This window comes from Heterocephalus glaber, unplaced genomic scaffold (assembly GCF_053883595.1).
Source record: "Heterocephalus glaber isolate CG9 unplaced genomic scaffold, H.glaber_assembly_v1.0 deba00000331, whole genome shotgun sequence".
In the NCBI taxonomy this organism is placed as follows: domain Eukaryota; kingdom Metazoa; phylum Chordata; class Mammalia; order Rodentia; family Bathyergidae; genus Heterocephalus; species Heterocephalus glaber.
Window position 1 is genome coordinate 55,600,281 of NW_028258142.1, and position 26,795 is coordinate 55,627,075.

At 38.6% G+C, this 26,795-nt stretch overlaps 1 protein-coding gene across 6 annotated transcripts in view; it reads left to right on the forward strand.

Annotated features, from left to right (window-relative positions):
- The window catches only part of Osbpl1a (oxysterol binding protein like 1A), a 198,608-nt gene that overhangs the window by 30,933 nt on the left and 140,880 nt on the right, over nucleotides 1–26,795 (forward strand). For 4 of the 6 annotated variants that reach the window (XM_021265138.2, XM_087189620.1, XM_087189621.1 and 1 more), the window contains 7 exons: nucleotides 2,699–2,810; nucleotides 6,803–6,888; nucleotides 8,121–8,265; nucleotides 23,850–23,911; nucleotides 24,008–24,052; nucleotides 25,777–25,850; nucleotides 25,958–26,021. In XM_021265138.2, the coding sequence (XP_021120797.1) occupies nucleotides 2,699–2,810; nucleotides 6,803–6,888; nucleotides 8,121–8,265; nucleotides 23,850–23,911; nucleotides 24,008–24,052; nucleotides 25,777–25,850; nucleotides 25,958–26,021 (588 nt within the window). Of the gene's footprint in view, nucleotides 1–2,698; nucleotides 2,811–6,335; nucleotides 6,474–6,802; nucleotides 6,889–8,120; nucleotides 8,266–23,849; nucleotides 23,912–24,007; nucleotides 24,053–25,776; nucleotides 25,851–25,957; nucleotides 26,022–26,795 lie in introns of all 6 variants that reach the window. The other 2 variants (XM_087189608.1, XM_087189617.1) reach the window with 1 other exon arrangement.

Here is a 26,795-nt window from a genome sequence, read left to right on the forward strand (position 1 = left end):
TCAGTTCCATCCTCTACAGGTGCCCCAGTCAGCATCCTCCCTTAGTCCTGATTGTGTGACAGCTTTCTCTTTTAAAATCTCTTCAGTATGGAATATTTGGGACTGTTTTTCCTGTAGAGCCTCATATAGTAATAAGTACATAAGTATTTATGTGATAATTAATAAAAGGGATGTGGAGAGATGCCTGAGGTTCAGAAGAAAACAACATAGTCAGTGATGAAAGGGGTTCGTTGTGAGAGAGAAGTAGGTGCAATTGCACTTCAAACACCATGGATTCCTCAGGACTAGATGAAAATTCTGCACACTCCCCCATGGTTTGAGGATGAACTCAGGTCCTTTGGCATGTGGTGTGTGCATTCCAGCCCCCAGAATCCCAGATCTTGAGGGATAAAGTTTTGTATCGATCCAGGTGTTAAAACAGGATGGTCTTTAATTTGGGCATAGTGTAGCACATTTAGGCTTAAACTAACTTTTTTAAACATGAGAGTTTTTATTCTGTAGCACCCTTGAAAATTAAAGCCTTTTCTGTTCACTGACGTATTAAAAACAGGCTGTGACCAGTCCCTTTGGGTGTTTCGTTGATGCCAGTGTGGCAGAAATCCAGCCACCAGTCTCTTGAGGAGCCTTCTGATTCTCTGATTCTGATTCTGATTCTGTTTCTGTGTGTGAGAACCCATTGTGACGTGACTTCACCTTTCTGGGAGCTTGCAGCCCTCACCTGCAGGGCTTCTGAAAGCAGAGGTGTCTCGGTACCATCCCTGGATTCGCTTTCAGATCACACATTGTTACCTTTGCCCAGTTTAGTATTAGATTATTTGTCTTTTTATTGGCAACTAGTAGACGTTCCTTATATATTCTACATACGAGCCTCTTATCAGATACGATTTGTAAATAATTTTTACTTTTTTTTTTTTTTTTTTTTTTGGTACTGGGGATCAAACTTGGGTCCTTGCGCTTGCACAGCAGGCAGCGAAACCACTGAGCTAAATCCCTGGCCCAATTTTTACTATTCTTTATGTGGATTGTTCTTTTGTGAAATATTTATGTGAAGTTTAAAAATACTTCCAAAATTTTATCTTTAAAATGATAGGAAATGCTAAGGTATTTTGTAAGAATTCACTTCAGTAAAAAATTAGGAAATTTCTTAACTATTTCCCTATTTTCAAAATGTAGTCCCTTTTTTTTTTGTGGTACTGGGGATTGAACTCAGGACTTTGGGCTTGCGAGGCAGGCATGGCACCACTGAGCTAAATCCCCAGCAAAATGTAGTACATTGTATAGAATCATAATAGGCATGAACAGTGTTTGTAAACTGCATAGTATACTGGAAAATATGTATTAGGTGAAAGGCATATAACAAAACAACTACCTCAAAAAAGTAAATTATGTTTTAAGAAAAATCTGAAAATTACACATAGGAAAATGATTTGAAAGAAATCCACCAAAATGTTTATGGTGGTCTTTGGTGACTAGGAGAATGAGTATATTATTTCCTTTTTCTTGTGCTTTTTAGATATTATCTAAGCATTTTTTAACCAGAAAAATAAAACAATGTAGTTTTATGACCCAGAGGAACAATGGGACTCCTGGAACATGAGAGGATGTTACTTCTTCATGTTATCAGCAGGCAGCGTGGGAGTTAGAAGAGCACTTAGTGTAGGGCTGAGGACAGGTGTTGCCAGCAGCCCTTAACCAGGGGCTGTGCATCTCAGAAAAAGAAAAGTCAGATTTCTGATATTGTGTACTATTTCTGCTGTCTTAAGTTGTGAACTGACTCAGTGATCCTGGACTTACGTACATTACCAATTGGAAATTCCTAAAAAACCAGTTAGGAGTAAACATGAGTAATATTCTCCATTGTTGAATATTGACATTAAGAGGTTGCTTAAGAGGTTCCTATGTACTACTCCTTCAGTAGTGGTGTATCGCATTAGTCTCTGTCACTTCAGAAAATACCGCTGTATTTCCTGTGGGTGTCAAAGTTTGAAAAACTAAGTCTGTTGGAGAAATTATTTTTCTCAGTAGGCCATTGAGGAATGCAGTGAGGTAGCTATGCAGCATGTTCTAATTTAAATAATGGATTTGTTTACTGCACTCTTAGTTTGACCACATGAATTTAGTAAAACAATCTAGTAAAGCTAAAGCTTTATTTATTTTTTTAAACTAAAGTTTTAGTAAAAACTTTACTTAAAAATAATTATAGAAGTTGGCTATGGGTTTGTTTTTTAATTATGAAATTTATGAAAAAACATTTCATTAGCAAATAATAGTTATTACACTGTATATTATCTTTAAAGTAGTAACTCTGAGTACAAAACATAAACCACAGAGATTCTTACAAAATATACGGCTAACACAAAACTTTGTTTTCAACAAGCTAAGGCTGTGCATTTATTATGAATTAAGAATTGTTTGGGCAGTTATTAGTTAGCAGAGTTGGTTGAATACTTATTGTAGAATAATTGATGTGCAGGCCAGGGATTTAGCTCAGAGGTGCCGCTGTCTGCTTGCAAGCACAAGGACCTGAGTTCGATCTCTGGTACCAAAAAACCAAAATAAACAAAAAATGAATAATTGATGTGCTATAGATTCTTAGTACCTTTTTCCATTATAGAAACTAGTCATCAGTAATTTGAGAAACAGTTGCAATGCAATAAAGTCTTAGCTTAATAATAGCTAATTTTTTTTTTCTATTTAGGAGTTGGTAATGCTTCTCTTAGAATATAATGCTGATACTACAGTGGTAAATGGGAGTGGACAGACAGCAAAAGAAGCCACTCATGACAAAGAAATCAGGAACATGCTTGAAGGTAAATATTATGGATGTTAACATAAATTCACTTTATAGCCAAGGTCTACAATACGAGTAAAACAACTTCTGAAATATCAAAATAGATGATAGCCATCTCAGTATACTCTACTGATAATGTCATTGTGGAGTAATTGTTTAGATTAATATATATCTATATGAGAGTTTCCTTATCTGTAGCTTTTAAACTCTTCCAAAAAACCAGTGGAACAAAGAGAGAAACATGAGGGAATATGGCCAATAAGCTGATAAAGCTTGATTTTGAAGGAATACAGAAATGCCGGACAGAAAAGCTTGTAGCTTTTGGGCTCCCTGTGGTACTGGGGAGCTGGCTCTCGTGGCTCCATCCTCCTGAGGGCTTCACTTACAACAGACAACAGTAATTTCTTGATGGATCAGCATCATTGTTAGGGACGTCAGAGATTAAATTGCATTTTAGACCTGTGAGTCTGCAATAACTCAGAGGGATTTTTTCTGAAATACTTTGAAACAAGAATATTTCTTTCCATACTTACATTGGGAAATCCTTATGCAATCAATAGTATTTTTTTCTGGCTGGCCAGGCTTTGCTATAATTATTTTTTGGTATTATTTCTAATGTAGAGAAAATAAGAACCTCAGTTTCTGCTTTATGAATAAAGATATACTGAATTCGAATTTCAGTTTCTAATGTCCTGTTTTTCTTTTCCTTGAAATTAAGAGACAGGCAATGTAATTTTTTATTTCTTAATTTTAATTATTGGGATTTTTGTCTGTATAAAAACCAGGTTTCTGCTGTTTTACTACTACTTTCCACTTAGGCTTGAGAATTGAACTCTTATTGTGTGTTCTGTAGTTAAAAAATAACTTCTGCTTGTCAGCCAAGATCCGTGTCTTCACTTGCTCCTGCATTAAAAATGAACTAATTGTCAACAGAAAAGCACATTGACACATAACATCTTTTATCAGGCCCTCTATCATGATTTTTGGGACATGCAGAATATATTATATGTGGTCCCTGCCCTTGAATGCATGTTATCTAATTAAGGGGATGAGGCAGCTGTCTTTGATCCTGTCCTATCATTTTAATGTATCGAGATGAGAACCCAGAACTGAGGTTTTCTGATAAGTTGACATTTAATAAGGAGAATTGTAAAGAATGCTCTAAAGCTTTTCCCAAAGCCAAACTGTCCAAATGCAAGGACTTAGTGGACTTTATGGTTAATATGTTTTGTCAGGTCATGTGGTTCTAGCCTGGGAAATAGAGATAGAGAATTATTTGACCATTTACAATTGTTATACTGTATTGTTGAGGAAGTAATGGCAAGGAATAATGATTCTGTTTTAAGGAGATCACCTTAGCTAGATGTAGTACCATTCATGGCATACAGCCATAGAGTATGGCCTTGGGGCAACTACAGGAAGTACATCGAAGAACGCACTAAGACCAATAGAGCAGAAACCAGATCATAGAATAATGTGCAAAGAGGTAGAAAATGTTTTTCTCCAGAGAGACAAACATTGGGAGGCACGATGAAATCATACCCAAATATCTGAAGAACTTCTTTCTGAGAGAGGAATGATCTTTTTTGTGTCAGAACCCCCGCAAGTGGATGACACAGTTGATGGAATCCCAAGAAGTTTGTCTTTGGGTCCAACATATTGTTATAAATGTTGTAGCTTGCCTTGACAGGTGTAGTGAGTTTTCTATGACTACAGGTATTTGGGGAGAAGATAGACTACTGCTTGTCAGGGATTAGAGAAGAATACCTTTTTTTTATTTGCCTTTTTATTTGGAAAAATTTCCAATTTATGGTTATATATCAGGGATAATACGTGCCTTGTGTGGTGATACATGCCTATAATCCCAGTTACTTGGGAAGTTGAGGCAGGAGGAGTTTAACTTCTAGGCCAGCCCAGGCAATTTAGCAAGACTCTGTCTTAAAAAAGTGCTATGGTGCAGCTCATCATTCCCTAGGCTCACCACCCAGTACCCAAAGAAAAAGGATAACAGTGAACACTTGGGAATCCTTCACTTAGATTCACCAGTTACTAACATGTAGTCAGATCGGGTTTATTCTTTTATATATGATTTATGTTTTTTAGTTTTTATTTTTTTCTGGTGACGCATTTGGAAGAACTTTGTAGACATAGCGATACTTTACTCCTAAACTCTTTGGTATGTTTCTCTTAAAAACAAGGATGTTTTATTACGTAACCACATAAGTTTAGTTGTTACTTAGTATCTGTAAAGAATTAGTTCAAGGACACCATAGTATAGCAAAATCCACAGATGTTCAAGTTCCTTACATAAAATATATTTGTATATAACAGAAGAACATCCTTCTGTGTGGTTTAAATTATTTCTAGATCACTTGTAATACCTAATACGATGTGAATACTGTATAAATGGTTGTTACGCTGTATTGTTTAGGAAATAATGATAAGAAATGTGTACATGTGTATACACATATTTAAAAAGTATTTTCAATCTGCTGGTTAAATCCACAGATGTGGCACCTATGGACCGAGGGAATAAATTCCAGCTCAGTTAATATACGCAGTAGTAGAAGTATGGACAAGAGGGTAGGGATGCCACCAATCTCGAAGAGCTCACAGTTCAGTGCTATAGAATCGAGGAAATATTAAGGAACCCAGTGATTCCCGGAAAACAAAGAAAACACTGGGAGCTTACGTCGATGGAGAGATTCTGGGTGTGGAAATGAAAATATGAGACTGAAAGATGATGATACCTAATAATATTTGCCATTTCTCAAGACAAAACTCAACTAGTCATAGCTGTTTATGTATACGGAGTACGTGATCCCTGTCTTTTACTGTGATGGTTTGCACTTTGAGTGGAACAGTTAGTAACAGTAATTGCTAACTCTTAATAAATGTGCCTGTGTTCCCCAGTCAGCAATCCCCTACCTCTTCTCCGTTCATAACTTGACTTGGCCAGGAGAGTTTTCCTCCCTGTGGCCTTTGCCCAGGATAAGTGGGGTTACTGAGCCTTTGTATGAAATTGTCTCTTTTCTGTAAGCCAAAACAATTTGGATCTACCAGAAATGAGGCCTCATGGGCAGATTCCATTCTTAAATCAGACTGCTGGTTGCTCTTGTCCTGCAAAAAATGATTTGAGGAGCAGCATTATCGATAGGAGTGTGGGCTTTGGAACCCGCCTGCCCAAGTTCCAATTCCAGCTCCTCCAGTGTGTGACCTTGGTTAAGTTCCTTAACCTCTTGATGCCTCAGTTTTTGTCTGTAAAATAAGGATAATAATACTTAGGGTAGTTATGAAGATATTGTGAGTTAATATTTTTTAAGTGTTTTGAATAGCACTTGGCATGTAGTAAGTGCTGTAGTATTTGTTAAATAAAATGAATTTTATATTCTTAAGTGAAAGTATTTAAGTAAATTTATATCTAATATGGCTTGTGTATATTTCTACCTAAATGATTTTTCTTATTTTGATACTGGGGAATGAACATAGGGCCTTTGCACTGAGCTACATCCCCAGCTGACTATTTATTTATATTTTGAGACAGGGCCTTGCCAAGTTGCCCAGACTGTGCTTGAATTTGTGATCCTCCTGCTTCAGCCTCCCAGAATGCTGGGATTACAGGCCTGCACCACTACACCCGGTTCCAATACTGTTAACTCTCCTCATTGTGAGGTTCTGGAAGGTATGGACCCCCGTTGCCTACCTATCCAAACCAACTATGTAATAGTATTTCATATGGAAAAGTAATTCATGATTTGTGATGAGTATTATTGTGAATAAGACACCTAATGCCCTCTGAATTGAAAATTTAATTTCATCCCAGTCCAAAGGAAATCAAACTCATCGGCAGTGGAAGGCAGTGAGAATAACATAGCCTGTGTTTGAATTACAGTTCATAACATTCTTATTTTTCTCACTAGGTCACTTTATTTTTTATACCTCTTTATAATGAACTTGCTAGTAAGATCCTGACTAGTGGTAAAGTAAAACATTTTGTTTTTCTTTTTGCAGCTGTAGAAAGGACTCAACAAAGAAAACTTGAAGAATTGCTCTTAGCAGCAGCAAGAGAAGGCAAAATAGCAGACCTCACAGCTCTGGTAAAACAACAGACCAAAGGCATTGTTTCTTTATATTTTGGGAATTTTTTACTTAACGTTATATTCATAATTTAATGAATTGTGGAATCAGAAAACTTCCAGAGATCACAATAAAAGGACAAATATCCTTAAATATCTAACAACATTGAGATGGTAATAGGTTAGACAGGACCCTTTTTTTTTTTTTTTTTTTTTTCGGTACTGGGGATTAAACTCAGGACCTTGTGCCTGCGAGGCAGGTGGCGGTGCCACTGAGCTAAATCCCCGGCCCCAGGACACATTTTAAATAATGTCATCCCCCCGCCACCCTGAATTTGATTTACATTCTTATCCCTTACTCTGAAAGCTGCTGGATAAAAATCTAGTTTTTTATAGCAAATAATTAATGTAAGGACAACTTTAAAATTTTTTTAAGCAAATTAAACTTGAAACACAGTATGTAAGACCCCGTGAAGGAATATGTTTTTCTAATTTTGATGAACAGTAATTTCTGAAAGGAATGCTGTCCATCTAGAAAGGAACATGCAGAGAAGGGACAGTGTTTTGGGAGTATTTATATCATGTTAGAACAGACTGAAAGCTTTGCCCACTTTTTTTTCTTCCTAGGAGACCTGCTTTCCCTTTTCCATTTCCTGCAATGTCTCATTAAATATGAAACTAAATTTGTTCTGAATTCAAGCCTGAGACATTGCCATTTGCTTTAAAGTTATTTCAGCTTATTTGAAAAGGCTTCTTTGGTTTCTAAGTATAGTGCCTCTGAAACATTTTTTAAACGTTGTGAAAGGGAAACTGTATAAAGTTTCTGAGGCGGTAAGGTGGGAACAACAAATTCAGTATAACTTTGACATTTACATACATAAAAATCTGCAGTTTTAACTCCTCTCTGGGCTGCTTAGGGTAGCCTGGTTTGTAGTCTCACCGTGATGGGTGTGAATCGAAGCCTGCTAGGAGTGAGCAGATCTTAGCGAAATCTAGCTGTGAGGGGTGGGTGGGCAGTGCTGGCATGGTGTGTGGTGTCAGTCATCAGGGCAGTGTGGGACCTGGGCACAGCCAGAGGTCTTGTGGCACCGGAGGACAAGTTCAGGAGTGGCAGGGTTGGCTGGTCTAGTGATCAAGATGCCATGGATAGTCCAGCTGCTCCCCCTGCTCTGCTTGAAATACCTTCCTGTGTGTCATGGGAGAAAGTGGATCTTTGACATACAATTCTGTATTGCATTTCTTTTAATGATTAGCTCAACAGGCCCAATCCTCCTGATGTTAACTGTGTGGATCAGTTAGGAAATACACCCTTGCATTGTGCAGCTTACCGGGCCCATAAGCAGTGTGCCATAAAGCTTCTAAAAAGCGGAGCAGACCCGAATCTGAAGAACAAAAATGGTAAGCATGCTGATGATAGCCATTGTTGGTCATTTTAAAGCTATAAAATGGAGTCAGTACTATAAAAAATTACTTTTAGTGTCCAGCCTTTGTTCAACTGTATGGTCTCTAATTTTGAGGTCAAGGAATTCTCAAAATAAAATAATTTTCTTCTCTTAACTCTTAACTGGAGTTAACTATTTAATAATGCCTATCCACTACTCTGAACAGGGATAACTAAGGTAGATGCTACCCTCAAGGGAAAGATAAGTATGATCACTTCTCATTATTTACAGTACTCATGTGCTACGAAGTTGCCACCAATGCTGAATTAATGAATTCTGAAACATTGCTCTTAGGGAAATTCAGGGTTAGGTTCCTGTGAAGCTCTAGTCACAACATTTTCATCTGCTGATCCACACTTCACTTGTTTTCTGTTGGGGATGAATTGTTCTTTAACACTCAAGTCATGAGCAACACTATCGTAACTCAGGCTGGAATGCAGCTTGTCTAACTGAGTTCTCTGGAAAGCACATCACAGTCTAGTGCAGCCCTTCAGCACTATGTTTTGGGGCCATTTGAAGCAGGGAACTTCCAACAGGACAAAAATGTGACTCTAGATACGTCACTGCAGCAGTGACATTGTCCCTTCTGAGAGCTCAAACAAGAATGCCGAGTGCACCTTATTCTGCTTCAGCTTGTAGAACAAGCTGAGAAAGTGAGTGTTGGAGAGTCACAGGTTTCGCCACTCTGGGAATGTCCGTGGATGACAGAAATTGCCACAAGTAGTGATTTTGGTGGCTGACTTTTACCAGAAGGCACATGGGAAGCAGTCTGTGAGTAATGAGAATTGACTGTACATGCACACAGTGTGAAAGACAGAGCTGATAACCAGAAGACAAATGGTATGAGGTCTCCGGGCTGCTCCAAAGGAGGGCATCCCGTCAGGGGCTCTTCTGTCGGCTTTTTGGTGGCTTCCCACTGCCCGCTACCAATCTGAACTAGGACTCGTCAGTGCTCCCTCAGAGCTTTGTGTTCACTTCTGTCACAGCCTAGATTGTGCTCCATCCTAATTGTTGGCTTAACGAGCTGTTTCTCATGGGGCTGAACTCCTAAGGGCAAGGCTAGTATCTTCCTGTGTAGTTTAGCCAGCACTTGGAGGAACATGTAGCACATCACGTCTTGGAGGGGTTGCATGTTAGCTGAAGGTTTGGAGTAGTTAGAGAATGTTTCATGAAGGGATGAATATTTGATATAGATCCTGAAATCCTGGTAGGATTAAAAAAAATCATCTCTAAATGCTTCTACTGTATTTGTACCTCTAACAAAATGACCCCTCCACGTATTGCTTCTTTTTAAATATAAATATATTGCCTTTATTAACTAAGAAGATTCTGATAAGCAGGAATTTGGGAAATGGCATTCTAGGCAGAAAGAAGATCGTAAGGAAAGCATTAAGGTGAAAAATGTAAGTCGACTTTAGGTGCGTTCTCCATTTTGGCACAGATAAGGGCACAGAAGTATTAGGTAGTCCTAGAATACAGGTTAGACTTGTATAGCAGAAAGCCATGAAGTGTGCCGTAGTATCAAACTCTTAAACCTAGAAGGTCACAAGAACCCTGAATGAGAAATGACTGAGCAGGCGGAGGGGCAAGGTGCTTCTCAAAGGTTAATATGATTACAGTACCTAACAGATTGTGATAGGCCCAAGACTAGACAGAGCAACCAGTAGGACCATCGAAATGATCCTAGGTGAGAAGTAATCAGGACCTGAACTTTATCAACATTAACAGTAAAAAGAAAATGTATTGTAGAATCTCCTGCTTCTCCTCCCTTGCCTTGACTGGCCTTATACTCTGGATTATCACTGTCCAGCAGAAATGTAATGGTAGTCACGTGTAATTTTAAGTTTTCTAGTAGCCCCATTAAAAAAGTAAAAACCAGATAAAACTAATCTAAATACATTTTACCTAAAGCAATAGATCCAAAGTACCATTGCAATATGTAATTGGTGAAAAAAAATGAGATTTGACATACCTTTTTGTCTATTGCATCTTTGTGGAGTTTACACTTACAGCACATCTCATTTTGGACTAGCTGCATTTCAGGTAGTGAGGAGCTGTGTACTTGTGATCGCTGTCTACCATGTGGGACACCATAGCCCTAGGTACCCCCAGGCTCTTCAAGGCTGTCTAGTAAATTGTCTTGTCCTCTCCTTGCATGTGCTCTCCTCTGCTGGAAACGCTGGTCCCTCTTGTAAACCCTAGCTTCACCACAGCAGGAGGCTCAAACTCTTGGCTCCTGAGAGACTTCCATGACCCCTGAGAAGTATTTAGGTTCTTTCTGGAATAAAAGCTAGATGAGAAATTGGAGGATGGAGAAGAGAAGGCACTCAAGAGAAGGAAGTGAAAAATTTTAGTCACATGGAATCTAAAAGGAGAAGAGAATGCAGAGTAAAAGAGTAGGATGTTATTGGTGTCCTGCATAACTGAGGCCACAGGAGACAAATCCTGAGAGAGGCTGTGGAATTGGGTGACTCGGTGCTCAAAAGTCTTTTAGAAAGAGCAATTTCCACTGGCTAGTTGGATAAAAACTGGGTTAAGGGGTTCAGGATTGAGCAGGAAATGAAGAAGCGGAAATAGCACTTCTTAACTACAGTTCTTCCATCTAAGAACAGAAGGGGTGGCGCGCACTGTGGCCCAGTGGAGCTTTGTTGTTATTTTCAGTGCTGGGGATCAAACCCAGGGCCTGTGTGTGGCAGGCAAGTGCTTTGCCACTGAGCCACCTCCTTACCTTCAAGTGGAGTTTCTTTTAGGCAAAAGGAAATTTCACCATGTTTTAAGTTAAGGCGGAACAAGACAAGTGAGTTTGACAAATTGTGATAGAAAATATAATTTTTTTTTGGTACCGGGGATCGAACTTGGTTCCTTGCGCTTGCACAGCAGGTGGCGAAACCACTGAGCTAAATCCCCGGCCCCCAGAAAAATGTAATTTTTAGAGAAGTTAATGTTTATGGTAATGGCAGAAAAAGTAGGGATATGTTTGATGAAAGATATTTGCTTTTTTTTTGGTACCAGGGATCGAAAGGATGCTTGCTTTTTAATGGAGAAAATTGTAAACACAACTGAAGGACAGGAAAGAAAAAAGAGACAGACAGACCCCTGGTGTGTTTTTGGTGTAGAAGAACTCAGCACTGAAAAGCTAACCGTTCTCTTCAGCTTACAGTATTTTATAAATTGAAAGCAGTCCTAGCCAGAGTTCTCCGGGTTCCCATAGACCTTGACGAGCTGATGCTAGATTTGTAGAGGAGAGTCAGTGGCTCAGAATTTGAAAGGGGAAGAGAACTTGGGGGTCTTCCTCTGCTGGATAGAAGGACTGATTATGAGTCTGGGGTAATTAAGAGGTTCGTTCACTCCACAGATATTTACTGTTTGCCTGTTGAGTAACAGTCCAAGGACTAGGGACCTAGAACACTGAAGAAAATGAAACAAAGCAGGCAAGTCTGTTTCCGGGAGCTGTTATCTATGTGAAGTGGGAAGCTGCAGGAGGATTTAGAAGACAGCAGTGTTATGATCCGACATGTGGCACAGGATATGGTCTGCCTACTCGTGAGTAGAATAGACTGTAGGAGGGCAGGGACAGAGGAGGGCGGGCAGGGAAGAGGCTATTGACTTGGGTCAGGGAGATGGCAGTAAAGATGGTAGCTAAGTAGTGGTTCGCTTTTTCTGCATTTTTAAGGTAGTGTGGTCAGGGTTTTCTGAGGGTGTGGATGTGAGGTAGTCAGGGATGAGTGTTTGACCCAAGCACGTGGAAGACCAGAATCTCCAGTTACTGAACAAGGGAAGCAGCAGTTAGCAATTGCAGAGTATTAGAAATTTGATTTTTAAAGACACTTAAAATTTGAAATATCTTACAAAAATCAAATGAGACAGTTGAAAATAGGAATTTGAGATTAGTGGAAAATTTTGGGTGGACAAAGAGATTTGGGCATTATTAGCACATAAAGTTGCTTAAAATCATGAGATGGATGAGATCATTCAGCATGATCTTGGCACTGGTATTGGTTTGGTGTGGGTGAACAGGACCGGGTGGATTAGAAATTAAAGTATGTACATGTAGGGGCTTGGCAGAAATGAAGGTCAGAGGGCAAAGGATTGAATAAATACTGCTGGGACAGTTGGCTAACTGTTAGAAGCAGGTAATTGTAGATACCTGTTTTTCATACAGGTTACTACATTCCAGCTACTTTAAAGACCTAAACATGCAGTACAAATTCTGTAACATCAAGAAAGGCTCTGCTTTGGCTGTAATGGAGTTTCAGGGACTGGATTTCCCTCCCTTCCCCTACTTCTACAGACATTGTACTGGAAGTCCTAGCCAGTGTAGTAAAGAAAAAGTAAACTTATCTTTGTTCACCGATGACATGATCATGCATGTTAAATTCAAAAGAAGCCTAAACAACCTGTTAGTAATAAGTGAGCTAGTTCGATATATAAAAATGAATTGTACTGCTGAACGTTAGTTAGAAATTGAACTTGGAAGAACACATCATTTACTGTAGCATTAAAATTTTGTGAAACACTACAGAGGAACTCGGTAAAAAATGTGCAAGACTTGTACATGGAAAACTGCAGAACTTTGGCAAGAAAAAATATAAGAATAAATAAATGGAGAAGGAATCAGAAGACTTGACATCATTAAGGTATCCGTTTTCCTCAAACTGATCTAATTACGCAGTGGGAGTTCACTCAAAATCCAAGGAGACTTTTTTGATAGAAATTGCAAATTGATTATAAAATTTATATGGAAATGGAAATGAACTTAGCATATTCAAACTAGCTTTGAAAAAGAACGGAGTTGAAAGACTTATACTACATTACTTTAGGACATTGTGGTCTTAGTATAAGAATAGATATAGATCAGTGAAATAGAGAATTCACAAATCAACCACAAATATATAGTCAGTATTTTTTTCTTTATATTTTTTGTGGTGCTGGGGATTGAACCCAGGACCTCACACTCGCTAGGCAAGTACTCTACTACTGAGCTATGTCTCCAACCCTCATCAGTTGAGTTTTGACAAAGGTGGTAAGGTGTCAGTGGGAAAAGAAGAACATTTTTAATAAGTAGTATTGGAAAAGTTGGGTATCAGTATGCTCAACAGTGACCCTGGTTCCTGACTTCATGCCATATATAAAAATTAACTCTCAGTGGATCACAGAAATGAATGAGTTGAACTCATAAAAATCTAAAAGAAAATATAGGAGAAATTTTTAGTTACTTTGTTTTTTGTTGTTTTTTTTTTTTGGTACCAGGGATCGAACTCGAGTCCTTGTGCTTGCGCAGCAGGCAGCAAAACCACTGAGCTAAATCCCCAGCCCACTTTGGTTTTTGATAAAGATTTCTTAAATATGACATGAAGAGCAAAATATTGATAAATTGGACTTTCTCAAAGTTAGTAAGTTTTTTAATAGGCACTATGAAAATGCTGGCAGTTGTATAGGAGAAAATATTGGTGAAACATGTATGGAACAATGGGCTTTATGTATCCTATATGAGAAAGCCTTTAACCTCAATGGGAAGATAAAGAACCCAATTTTGAATGATTCAAACAGATTTTTTCACCAAAGAATATACACAGATGGCGGAAAAAAAAAAAAAAAAAACCCAACCTACAAGACTGAAGTCTTCACATAGAGGTAGAAAACTTAGATTAAAATCCACCCACATGAAAAAAAATTACTTACATGAAAACCAGGGGAGTATGCACTATGATGTTTATTTTAGTTCTACTTAAAGTGCAAAACTGGAGACCAGCTTAACTGCTGACTCATCTGGTTTATTCTTGCAATAATACTAAAATAGATAAAACTAGAGCCACATGTATCAACATGCATGAATGAAAACCCTAGGTAGGGTTGAAGACTGATAGCTACATCATATCATAACTTTAATGTTGAAACCTATTTCACATTTAAAAACGCTTTGTGATTGGATACATTCCTGTATAATAAAACTGGAATGACTAATACCAGGTTAAGTATTATAATTACCTTTGAAAGTTAGTGGCAGTTTGCAGTATGATTTAACATTTAAAGGCAAGTAATGGGAGGGAGGGTATGGATGTCTGGGGAGGATTTCCCTAAAGGGCTTCCTGAACTATAGAGCAATGAGAGCAACCACAGTGTATTTTATCTACTAGTTACTATGTAAGAACTAAGATTGTTTTCTACCTTGAAGTTAGGGGACAGGAATCCTAAAAGTGCTACAAAACCAGGGGCCAGGGATTTAGCTCAGTGGTCCCACTGCCTGCTGCGCAAGTGCAAGGTCCGTCCCGAGTTCGATCCCCGGTACCAAAAAAAAAAAAAATGCTACAAAACCAGGAACTGATGTTAAAGTGTAATTCCAGTCCCTACCACTTTGACCAAGATTTGAATACAATGCTTTTTCCTTAAAAAACAAGAATTGACATAGTTCCATGCAAGTATCAGTCTAAACTGAAAAAAAAAACTTTCCTTGTAAACATTGAAATTTATCATACATATTCAGATATACTTTTAAGGTTGAATGTGTTTTCAAAGTTAAATGTGCCCGTTGAGGCTGTTACAGTGTTCCTGGTAGTCAAGATGGCACCTTCTAGAAAAGGCATAATTGGAAAAAATTATCAATATATCTGCATTATAGAAAGTATTAAAAAGAAAAAATATAAATTGCACAGATATAACCAGGATTACTTTGGAATGTCATAGGTTCTTATCTATTTTCATGCCTATTTTAAGAGCATAATTTATTTGCATAACTAATGTGAAATGAGTCACCGAAGAAACATATAATCACCTATAACCCAACATCTAAAGACTTGGTTTGTTTAGTTGCTAATCTTTCATGGTGAATTTTTTTGGGTTTTTTTTGAGCTAGGGATTGAATACAGGGCTCTGTGAACGATAGTCATGTGCTCTGCCACCAAGCTATATCCCTGGTCCATAAAATATGTACACACACACACACACACACACACACACACATACACACATACACATATTTTTGGTACCGGTGATTGAACTTGGGTCCTTGCACTTGCGGGGCAGGCAGTGGAACCACTGAGCTAAGTCCCCGGGCCCCATAAAATATTTTTAAAGTGTTCATAGCAACTTGATTTCTGGTATAAATTTTTAATTTTAAGTACTTGTTTACAGTACATAATGATTACATTCATTATGGGGAATTGGAACATGTACTTAACACATTTTAATTCTTCATCCCTTTCTCCCTTCCCTCTGTCTCTTTGTCCTCTTCCCAGAGAAGATCTATGTCCCTGATTCCTGTTATCTTTATTTATATTTTGGTTCCTCATATAAGAGAACTCATGAGATATTTAAGCGGTGCCTGATTTATTTCACTTGATATTATGGTCTCCAGGTGCATCCATTTTTCTTCAAATGACTCACATTTATCTTTCTTATGGCAGAGTAGTGCTCCATTGTATATAAACGCCACATTGTTATCCTTTCATCAGTGGATGGACATAGGGGCCACTTTAAGGATCTAGCTATTATGAGTTGTGCTGCTGTGTACATGGGTCTGCATGTATCACTGTAATATGAAATACATTTTTTTAAAGTTTTAAATCATAGATACCAATTCAAGAATATAAGCAAAAGGAAGATTATATATTATTAATATAAGAATATAGAGCTGGGGATGTAGCTGAGTACTAGACACCTTGCCCAGCATGTAGGTGCCCCTGAGTTAATCCTAGCATCACCAAAAAATGAAATGAAATCATATAAAATATAAAACCCCCAAACCAAAAACCTGAGGTACCTAATAATATTCCAAAGGAGAAGGGCCGGGGATTTAGCCCAGTGGTTCCGCCACCTGCCTCACAAGCGCAAAGTCCCAAGTTCGATCCCCGGTACAAAAAAAAAAATCCAAAGCAGGGACTGTTAGGAATCAAACGGGGTGGAGTTAGGAACCAAAGAGCTGTGAGGAACCGAGAAGGCTGCCACTTGTTGCCTGTTCCCTGTGGGCCTCTCTCACCGCATGGTCTCAGCAGAGACCTCGACTTGCGGCAGACCTGCTTATTTCCAGCAGTGGCCATCTCCTGACTCTGCTCAGAAGAGTGCCATCTGTGTAGCTCGGCTCTGAGTTGCAGGGGAGCTAATCTGACGGGCCAGGTGTGCTTGGTGTCTGCCCCACGTGGCTCAGCCAGGAGGGTCAGATGTGAGGGGTGGGAATGCTCAGACCTCAGGAATGGTGTGGGCTGGAGAACACTTCAGGAAGCTCAAAGCGCAAGAAGAGTTGACATGAAACTCCTGCTTTTTACCAAGCATCGATGGTGTTTTCTGTATTTTCCCCGAAAGGATCATCTTCTCGCCACCTTCTGGATAGTAATTCGTGTGGACATAATGTGTTTTTTTCACCCAAAAGTCAAATGATGAGACAATTGTTGCTGTATTTTTCCATTATCTAGTCTTTTTTGAAAAAAGAATATTTTACATTCTTATCATATTTGTTGGTCTTCCTCTTTGATTTTTTCCAAGATGTTTAAGCTTAGAGATTTGTAAATATTGTTTGATTCTTTCCGAGTAGTTTTCCTCTTTACTGCATCAGTTGACTCAGCAAGCGCTGAGCCTGTGCTCTGTTCCAAGAATTGTCTGGGGAGCTGGTGACTCAAGGGCAGATTACCCGGCAGGCCTTGTTGCTCTTGTAGCTCTCGAGTGCACGTACATATTTTGAGATAGGAGTCTCATTGGAGTGCCCAGGCTGGCCTTGAGCTCCTGTGTTCGAGTGATCCACCTGCCTCAGCCTCCTTTGAGTTTCAAACAGCTGAGACCACAGGCGTGTGCCACCGCACCCTCTCTTGAAGTCTGTATTTTGATCGGAGGATATAGACCAAATGCGTTTGTGTGTGCGTGTGTGTGTGTAATATGTCTATGCAATGAAGTGCAGAAAAGTGAACTAGGGATGAAGGAGTCAGTGACAGCAGTGGGGAGGGAGACTGCCGCCTCACTCAGGATGAAGAGAAGGGCTCCCGAAAGAGATTGTGAACAAAGAGCAGACTGAGGCAGGGACTGAGCCCCAAGGACCCAGTCGAAGGACACTGGTGGACAGCAAAGTGAGAGCGCTGGAGTTGGGAGCGCATGGCCCATGGGAGGAAGAGGAACGCTGCCAGGCGCCCTGAGCAGAGTGGGGAGGAGGAGTGCATCAGAGGGCGGGAAGGGATTGGCTCCTTTGTGAGTGTGGGCACAGGTCTGGGCAGGAAACTTCCTGGGCCAGTCCTGCAGTGATGCAGTGATGCTCGCTTATCTTTAGACCTTTTACCAGCTAATGCTTTCTTTTTCTTGGCTTTGTCATACCTTTCTCAGACTGACTGACTTTCTCTCTTTCCTTCCTTCCTTCCTTCCTTCCTTCCCTCTCCCTCCCCCTCCCCCTCTCCCTCTCCCTTCCCAGGACTTTCGTACTGAGCTATATCTCTAGCCCTTTTTATTTTTTATTTTTGAGACAGGATCTTGTGGAGTTGCCAGGTGGGACTTGAACTTGTGATCCTCCTGCCTTAGCCTCCCTCAGCGCTGGGATGATAAGTGTGGTACCACCACACCTGGCTTCTCATGTTTTAAGAATTTCTTTTCTTTTTTGTTGTGTTCTCTTTAATTGCTTCATCTTTCTCTTCCGTCATCAGTATGTACTTTTAATGATTGCTTTAATATCTGATAGTTTTCCCTTGTACTATTCTTGTTTTTTAAGGGTTATTTATGATGTTCTCATATATTTCTTTTCTTTTCTTTTCTTTTTTTTTGTACCAGGGAGTGAACTCGGGACCTTGAGCTTGCAAGGCAGGCGGCAGAACCACTGAGCTAAATCCCCAGCCCTCATGTATTTCTTATTACAACTGGGATTTAACATAATTTTCTAATATTCCTGTTAAAAATACCATCGGGTTATGAGATTGCATTCTGTGTCAATTAATTTGAAGAGAAATGGCATCTTTCTTATCATGCATAGTTTTAAATATTACATCATTAAAATTTTACTTTAGGGCCAGGGATTTAGCTCAGTGGTTCTGCTGCTTGCCTCGCAAGTGCAAGGGCCCAAGTTTGATCCCTGGTACCAAAAAAGAAATTTTTTTTACTTTATTTAGTTGTGGTTGGTGAGAAATGTATGTGTTTTAAAATGATTGCTTATGGAGCTTATGAAGGTAGGAAGGCGATTTTATTTAGTTCAAAATGTATTTTATCATATTCTTGCTGTGTGCCCAGCAGTTTAGACATTGAGTCCAGAAATGAGGCTGTGCCCTAGGGTTTCATCTAGTTGGCAGGAGCTCAAAATTTGTTTTTGGCATTAGGGCAGAAATCTGTGACATAAATCATATTACCTGCTTTTCTTCTGCCTGAAGGAATAGTTTCTCAGAAGCACCATATATATACATATATATATATATATATATATATATATACACACACACACACACACATATATGCACATATATATATATATATATATATATATGGAATGAGAATAACACAGAATCAGCAGATCTTAATAAAACGTGCTAGGTAGAAAAGCTAAACTGATTGTTAATTTCTCAGTTAACTATTCGAAAAGTTTTTTTCTTGCTTAGGAAGTAATGTATCACCAGCCCCAGCTTTATCCATCAGCAGTTTTATACACACTCCTCCAACATAAATGTCAGACACATGTACTTCTCTCCAGCTGTCATTGTCTTTGACCTGCCTGTTACTGTTGCTTTGTGACTAGTCTCTGATTTCCTGTTGCCCACGTTTACAAGCTATTTTCCACTCAGCAGCCACAGACATTTAGAAAAAAAAATAGAAATTATCAAAGCTTAAAAGAGATATATAAATAGTATAATTAATTGCCATGAGCCTCACTCTCAGGAATTATCAAAAATGGTTGGTCTCCTTTTATCTCTTCCTACTTCCTGTTGATTTAGAAGCAGTTTTAGGTAGCATACCATTCCATCCCTAAATATTTCAGTATATTAGTAAAAAAGGCTCCTCAAAGAAACACAACCCTGTGATAGTTGTACAATTCTGTGTGAACATATTAAAAACTATTGTATACTTCAAATTAGTGATTTCTAAGGGACATGAATTTGTTTTAGTAAAACTACTCAAAAAAGGGCCATAATAGCATTATCCTGTTAATAGTATAATTTCTCAAAATCATGAGGTAGCTAAGTTCACATTTCCCCAATTATACTTCTTGTTTTTAACACTTGACAGAGTTTTGAACATGTCAAATAACCTTACACTTTTACTTAAAATCCTTCAGTGACTTTATGATATATGTGTGTGTGTGTGTGTGTGTATATATGTATGTATGTATAAAATATATATAGGCTCATAAAAATCTGGCCTGTAGTACCCTACTTGTTGAGTCCTGCTGTTCTTTATCTTTTGCACAGTAACTTACCCCTCCATCAGGACCCTCACGTTAGCTGTTCCCTCTGCTGGAGTGCCCTCCCCTCTATTTTCACAGGGCCGCTCCCTCCTTGTCAGCCCAGGCATCCCCTCCTCCCACGACCTTCCCACAGTAGCCCCTCAACTTCTGGTCTAAAGTGGTGTCCTGGTCTTTCTGTCACAGTTCTCATTTAAACAAGTCTTGACATACTGTGGATTATTATCTGCTATGTCTTTTTTTTTTTATTTAGTTCTTTTATTGGTACATTTTAGGTATACAATTCGTTTACATTTATCTTTGGGTGTTTGTACCTGTACATGATGTATCTTGGTTCTTATTTTTCCCCCATTACCTGTGCGCCCTTCACCCCCCTCCACCCTTCCCTATTTACATAGATTTCGTTTCCATTTTTCTTTTTCTTTTCTCCTAGTTTTTCTTTCTCTTCCTTTCCCCTTCCGCTCCCTTCACTCTTTGGACCTTTTTTCCTATTTCATATTATCAGTTATTCATTTTAATCATTTTAACCCTTGTTTATACTATCAGTTTCTCACACTAGAGAAACTATTTGGTATTTACACATGTGTGTCCTATTTATTTCACTTAAGAGTATCGCCTCGATGTGCATCCATTTAGCTATAAATGACTCTAGTTTTTCTTTCTTTATGGCTGAGTAGTACTCCATTTTATAAAAAAACCACATTTTCTTTATTCAGTTTCCAGTTGATGGACACTTGGGCTGCTTCCAAGCTTTAGCTATTACAAACTGTGCTGCTATGAACATGGGTGCACATATATCACTGTGGTATGATTCTTTTAATTCTTTTGGGAAGATCCCCAGCAGGGGAATAGCTGGGTCAGATGGGACCTCTAGTCCTAGTTCTTTGAGGTATCTCCATACTGACTTCCACAGTGGTTTCACCAGTCTGCACTCCCACCAACAATGGAGAAGGGTTCCTTTCTCCCCACAACCCCATCAGCATTTGTTATTGGTTGATTTCTTGATAGCAGTCATTCTTTCTGGGGTGAGGTGGAATCTCAGGGTTGTTTTCATCTGCGTCTCTCAAATGACAAGTGATGTTGAACATTTTTTCATATATTTGTTTGCTGCTTTTACTTCTTTGAGAAATGTCTGTTCATTCAGATGCCCATTTTTGAATTGGGTCTTTGAGTTTGAGGGGTCTGATTCTTTTCAATTCTTTATATATTCTAGATAGTAGTCCTTTGAGGTACAGCTGCTAAAAATTTTTTCCCATATTGTAGGTTGTCTGTTAGCTCTGTTGGTGGTTTCTTTTGCAGTGCAGAAGCTTTTTAATAAGCTGAGATCCCAGTTGTTGATTCTTTCTGCTAGTTCCCATGCTGCCGAGGTTTTGTTCATGAAGTCTTTCCCTATGCCAGTGTCTTCAAGAGTTCTTCCTAACTATCTTCCAGCAAGTTTCGTGTTTCTGTCTTAATATTTATATCTTTAATCCCCTTCGATCTTAGTTTAGTGCATGGTGATAGGTATGGGTCTAGTTTTAACCTTTGGCAGGTTGAAATCCAGTTTTTCCAACACCATTTATTAAATAGGCTATCTTTCCTCCAATGATGGTGGTTGGCTCCTTTGTCAAAGATGAGGTGGCTGAGCATGTCTGGAGTTGTTTCTAGATCTTATAATCTATTCCACTGATCCTCAGGTATGTTCCTTTGCTAGTACCATGCTGTTTTTATCACAGTAGCTTTGTAGTGTAGTTTCAAGTTGGGGATTGTGATACCCCCGGCCATGTCTCTGTTGCTTAGAATTCCTTTAGCTATTCTAGGTCTCTTCTGGTTCCAAATGAATTTTTGGATTGTTTTCTCTAGTTCTGTGAAGTATATTGTTGGAATTTCAATTGGCATTGCATTGAATCTATATAGTAGTTTTAGAAGTATGGCCATTTTCACTCTATTGGTTCTTCCTACCCAGGAGCAAGGGATGTCTTTCCATTTTCTTGTATCCTCTTCGATCTCTTTTTTCAGAGTGCTGTAGTTTTCAGTGTAGAAGTCTTTTGCTTCCTTTGTTAGATTGATTCCTAGATATTTCACTTTTTTGGATGCTATTGTAAAAGGAATTGTTTCCCTAATTTCTCTCTCAGTGAGTCTCTTATTTGTGTACAAGAAGGCTATTGTTTTTTGAGTGTTGACCTTGTATCCAGCTACTCTACTGAATCTGTCAATTAGGTCTAGAAGTCTTCTGGTGAGTGTTTTGGGTCTTCTATGTAAAGTATCATATCATCAGCAAATAATGACAGTTTAACTTCTTCTTTTCCTATCTTTATTCCTTTTATTTCTTTCTCTTTTCTAATTGCTGTGGCTAATGTTTCCAGAACTATATTGAACAGGAGTGGTGCTAGTGGGCATCCTTGTCTTGTTCCTGATTTTAGTGTGAAAGTTTTCAGTTTTTGACCATTTAGTATGATGTTGGCTGTTAGTTTTTCATAGATAGCATTAATCAGGTTAAGATAAAGACCTTCTATTCCCATTTTCTGTAGGGTTTTTATCATGAATCGGTGCTGGATTTTGTCGAATGCTTTTTCTGCATCTATTGAGATGATCATATGGTTTTTGTCCTTGACTCTGTTAATATGGTGTATTACATTTATTGATTTACGAATGTTGAGCCATCCTTGCAACCCTGGGATAAATCCAACTTGGTCAGGGTGTATGATCTTCTTGATGACCCTCTGTATTCTGTTTGTCAGTATCTTTTTGAGGATTTTTGCATCTATGTTCATTAGGGAGATTGGCCTGTAGTTCTCTTTTTGGGTTGGGTCTTTCCCTGGTTTTGGAATCTGAATAACACCCTCTTGAACAACCAGTGGGTCACAGAAGTAATTAAAGAAGAAACTAAACAGTTCCTACAAATAAATGAAAATGCCAGTACAACATAAAGGAATCTATGGGACACAATGAAAGCAGTTCTACACGGGAAATTCATAGCAGTAAATGCCCATATTAGGAAAACAGAGAAAACTCAGATAAATAACCTAATGCAGAACTCAAGCTCCTAGAAAAAGAAGAGCATAATGAATCCAAAGCTCGTACAAGAGAGGAAATTATAAAGATCCGGGCAGAAATCAATGCAATGGAGACTAAGAGAACAATACAAAAAGTCAATGAATCAAAGAGTTGGTTTTTTGAAAGAATAAATAAAATTGATAAACCTTTAGCCAACCTTATCAAAAAAAGGAAAGAAAAGGCACAAATACATGCAATTAAGAATGAAAAAGGTGAAGTCACAACAGATTCAGCAGAAATCCAGAGGATCGTCAATACCTACTTTGAGAACCTCTACTCCAATAAAATGGGAAACGCAGAAGAAATGGGCAGATTCCTAGATACATATGAATTGCCAAAGTTAAATGAAGAAGATACAGAAATTCTAAACACCCCAATTACTATGAGTGAAATTGAAAATGTAATAAAATATTTACCAACAAAGAAAAGCCCAGGTCCAGATGGCTTCACTGAATTTTACAAGATATTTAAAGAAGAACTAATGCCATTACTCTTTAAACTCATCAAGGAAATTGAAAGGGAAGCAATACCTACAAATTCATTCCTGGAAGCAAGGGTTACTTTGATTCTACTATGTCTTTTATTGTCATTAATTTCTCTCTTTCCCTTCTTTCTCTGATCTCCCCAATCCCAGTTGTTTTCTGTCACACTCACTGCCAATTCCCCAAGGCCGAACTGGCGATCAGCTCATAATGGAATCTGCAAAGGAAAAATGCATACAGAAATTGGCCAGTACATACCAGGTGTTTGGAACTGATAAAAGGGTTAATAATTAATTGTGAGATAGTACATTTATATAGGTTTGAATAAATTAACTGCAAGGTAATCACCTTATATTATTTTAAACTATCAAGTCTGATAATTAGTTATAGAAGCCATAGAAAACTAATAAAGATAGTGATGGAAAGCCAGAAGTGTGAGTGACCAGACTCTTTACAGAGCATTCTGAAGTTAATCTGGTTTCCTGACTTGATGGTAGCTACCAAGGAAGCCATGCCAAACTGAAATGGAAACTTCTGATAGGGTGTTCTTTTAAGGGGCAAAGGTGTGGTTAATTAAAGAATGATTATTATATACTACAATTGCAGCATCAATTTTATAGTACAAATAAGCTTATAATGGTTTTTTTCCACTTGTATTTTACACAGATCAGAAACCTCTTGACCTTGCCCAGGGTGCTGAAATGAAACATGTCCTTATTGGTAATAAGGTACATAGCAGTGAATTAGGTTTATGTAATATTTAGAAAAACTTTTGAATACTTGCAACACATAGGTACATTTTTAATGAAGCATGTTTTTAATAGGTCATCTACAAAGCATTGAAACGATATGAAGGCCCTCTATGGAAGGTAGGTTGGGATGGTTTTTAATTATAAAACTTGAAGGAAGAATTCTGAGATGTTCTGTTTAAAAAAAATTTCAATTGTTTCTCATGTACAGCTGGTCCCTCACTTATGATGGTTTGAGTTACAATTTTTTTTGACTCTACAGTGGTGAGGAAATAATATGCATTCAGTAGAAACCGTACTTAGAGGTGTGGTCTTGCTTGGGCTGGCGATGTGAGGTTTGCTGCCCTGGCCATGCTGGGCAGTGGTCGCTGGCTGTGGTGCGCAGCCACCCGAGTGTGTTCACAGGCGGAACGGCTGCACCTGTTCAGGGCACTGTGTGGCCAGTGTGTTTTGGAGGCTGTGTTCTGTGTTGTTGATGTTTTCCTTTTCCTTTCCTAATGTGTTGGTAGCCTTGTTCTTGCTAGGTAAGCAGTATCCCACTGAGCTAACCACAACCCCAGCCTGGTTTGGTTTTGCATCCCATTGTGACTACGAACTCCCCACCTATGTGTGTACATGAGCTATTTACACTTCAGCATGAAGTAGGCTTTTCCTGTTAGATGATTTTGCCCACCTGTAGGCGAGTGAAAGTATTCTGAGCACATTTAAGGTGGGCTTAGGTAAGCCAAAGTACTTTCTTCACTTTTTGTTTTTTTGCAGTGCTGTGGGGGCAAGGGGGAAAGACTCAGAACCTCAGCTATGCCAGGCAAGGGATCTACCACTGAGCTCCATCTCCAGCCCTTAAATGCATTTTTGATTTAACAGTATCTAACTCCTCATATGTTTATTGGGACATAATACCATCATAGGTTGGGGAACATCTGGATATGTGATTTAATTCTTTTCTTTCTTTTTTATTTTTTTTTGAGACAGGGCCTTGCTATATAATTCAGTCTGGCTTTGAACTCACTATAGAGCCCAGGCTGGCCTTGAACTTAGAGCGATCCTCCTGCCTCAGCCTCCCGAGTGCTGGGATTACAGGGATGCACCACCACAATTTAATCATTCTTGGATCTTAAAATGTAAACCATTGTATACTGCTATGCTTTAAGAGGCTTCCCCTGGTTGTATCAATCACTATTTTTATTGTTGTTGATAGTCTAATACTTTTAGGTGACAGGTTTTTTTCCAAAAGGAGTAGAGAAAAATACATTTTTTTCTCCCTAAATCATAGATTTGTGGTATTATTTTTGTTTTGAACATCAAACCATGAAGGATTTAGGAGAAAATTAGTACTTGAATAGTCACGGGGTACACATAGAAAATCTTCTGGTTCTAAAAATTTCTGTTTGATTTGGAATTCAGTTATTTTCTAGAATTAACTGTGGTAAAGCACATAACTCTATAAATTTGTGTACATGTATGTTTGTATTATATACAACAAATTTAGGATCATTTTCTTTTTTTAGACATTCATTCTTGACTTTGAGGAAGTTACCTTTGAAGCCCACAACTGGTATATTTTCTATAAATATTCCTGAACAGTATTGTCAGAACCATAAACTGTGTTCATCATTGATCTTAGCAGTATGGCATTTCTTCTGTTCCTGTCACCCTGTAGTGAGTGGTATGTTTTCATTACTGCTCTTGGTACCTAAGTTCATGCTTGATCACTTTTTACTGTTCAGTACTATTCTCTAGATGAAAGATTCCAATATAACTGTCAGAACTTTATTGCTTTTTATCATTCAAATATTTGAATCTAGATGTGTCAGCTTGGGAAATCTTTGTCATTCTTCCTTTAGAGTTCAAGATTTTTTGGCTGGAGTTTATTCTGGGTAGTGTTAGAACATGGAGTCCTTTCATGGTATAGGAAACAGTAAGTATCCTTAGATTTATTAAATTTCAATATATAAATTTTGAAAGACTGAAATTTTCACTTACCTCTTTTCCTTTTGTCTTGATAATTTAATATTTATTTTGAAGGCCTGATGCAGCTCATAATATTTATCGCCAGGGATGCAAGCACCTGACTCAAGCAGTATGCACGGTAAGATGAGACAAAAGTATGAAATCAGTTCTGCCAGTGATTTCCCGAAATCAGTTGTAAAATCATGAGCTTGTATAGAAGGGTGTAGAAAACATTTGCATATATTTACATCTGAGAACAAATGAAATTTTAAAATCTGTTTTGAAACATATATATTATCTATAATATATAATCATTTATCTCTGCATATTGTGGTGTGAGAAATGGATCATCCATAAACATCTACTCAAAGCTTTTAACATTTGGTGTGTGTACATGTGTGTCTTTGTACATGGGTAAATCTAGATACTGGACATTTTTCTGTGGTTAAAATTTAAAGCCTATATCAAACTTAGGAGTCTTCAGATCCACTTCAGCTATTTTATTTTTACCAGCCAGGTGAAAAGCAGGTTTTTCCATGGTAGAGACTGGTCAGAGGTGTCGCCTAGAAGTGCTTTCTCGTTTCTTACTTGGAGTTTGTTAGTGTGGTCAGCACTCCATGCAGTCCATCTGTCCCTAGAGCACTCAGCCTGCCTTTCTCCACGAGTATGACTGGGGACAGTCGCACTCTCTTGAGCTGGGGCTTGTTGCAGGCTCAGCCCAGTACGGCCGGCCCCTTTCCCTGCCTCACACCTCTTTCTCCTGTCACCTTAGGCCGGCGGGCCTGTGCTCTCTGCTCTCTGCCCTCACCCATCAAATCTTTTCACCCCTTCTGTTGGTATAGACCCGCACTCTGATCTTCCTGCTTTTCATTCATCTGCTCATTCTTGTCTTCCATAAAACAGTGAACAAGTT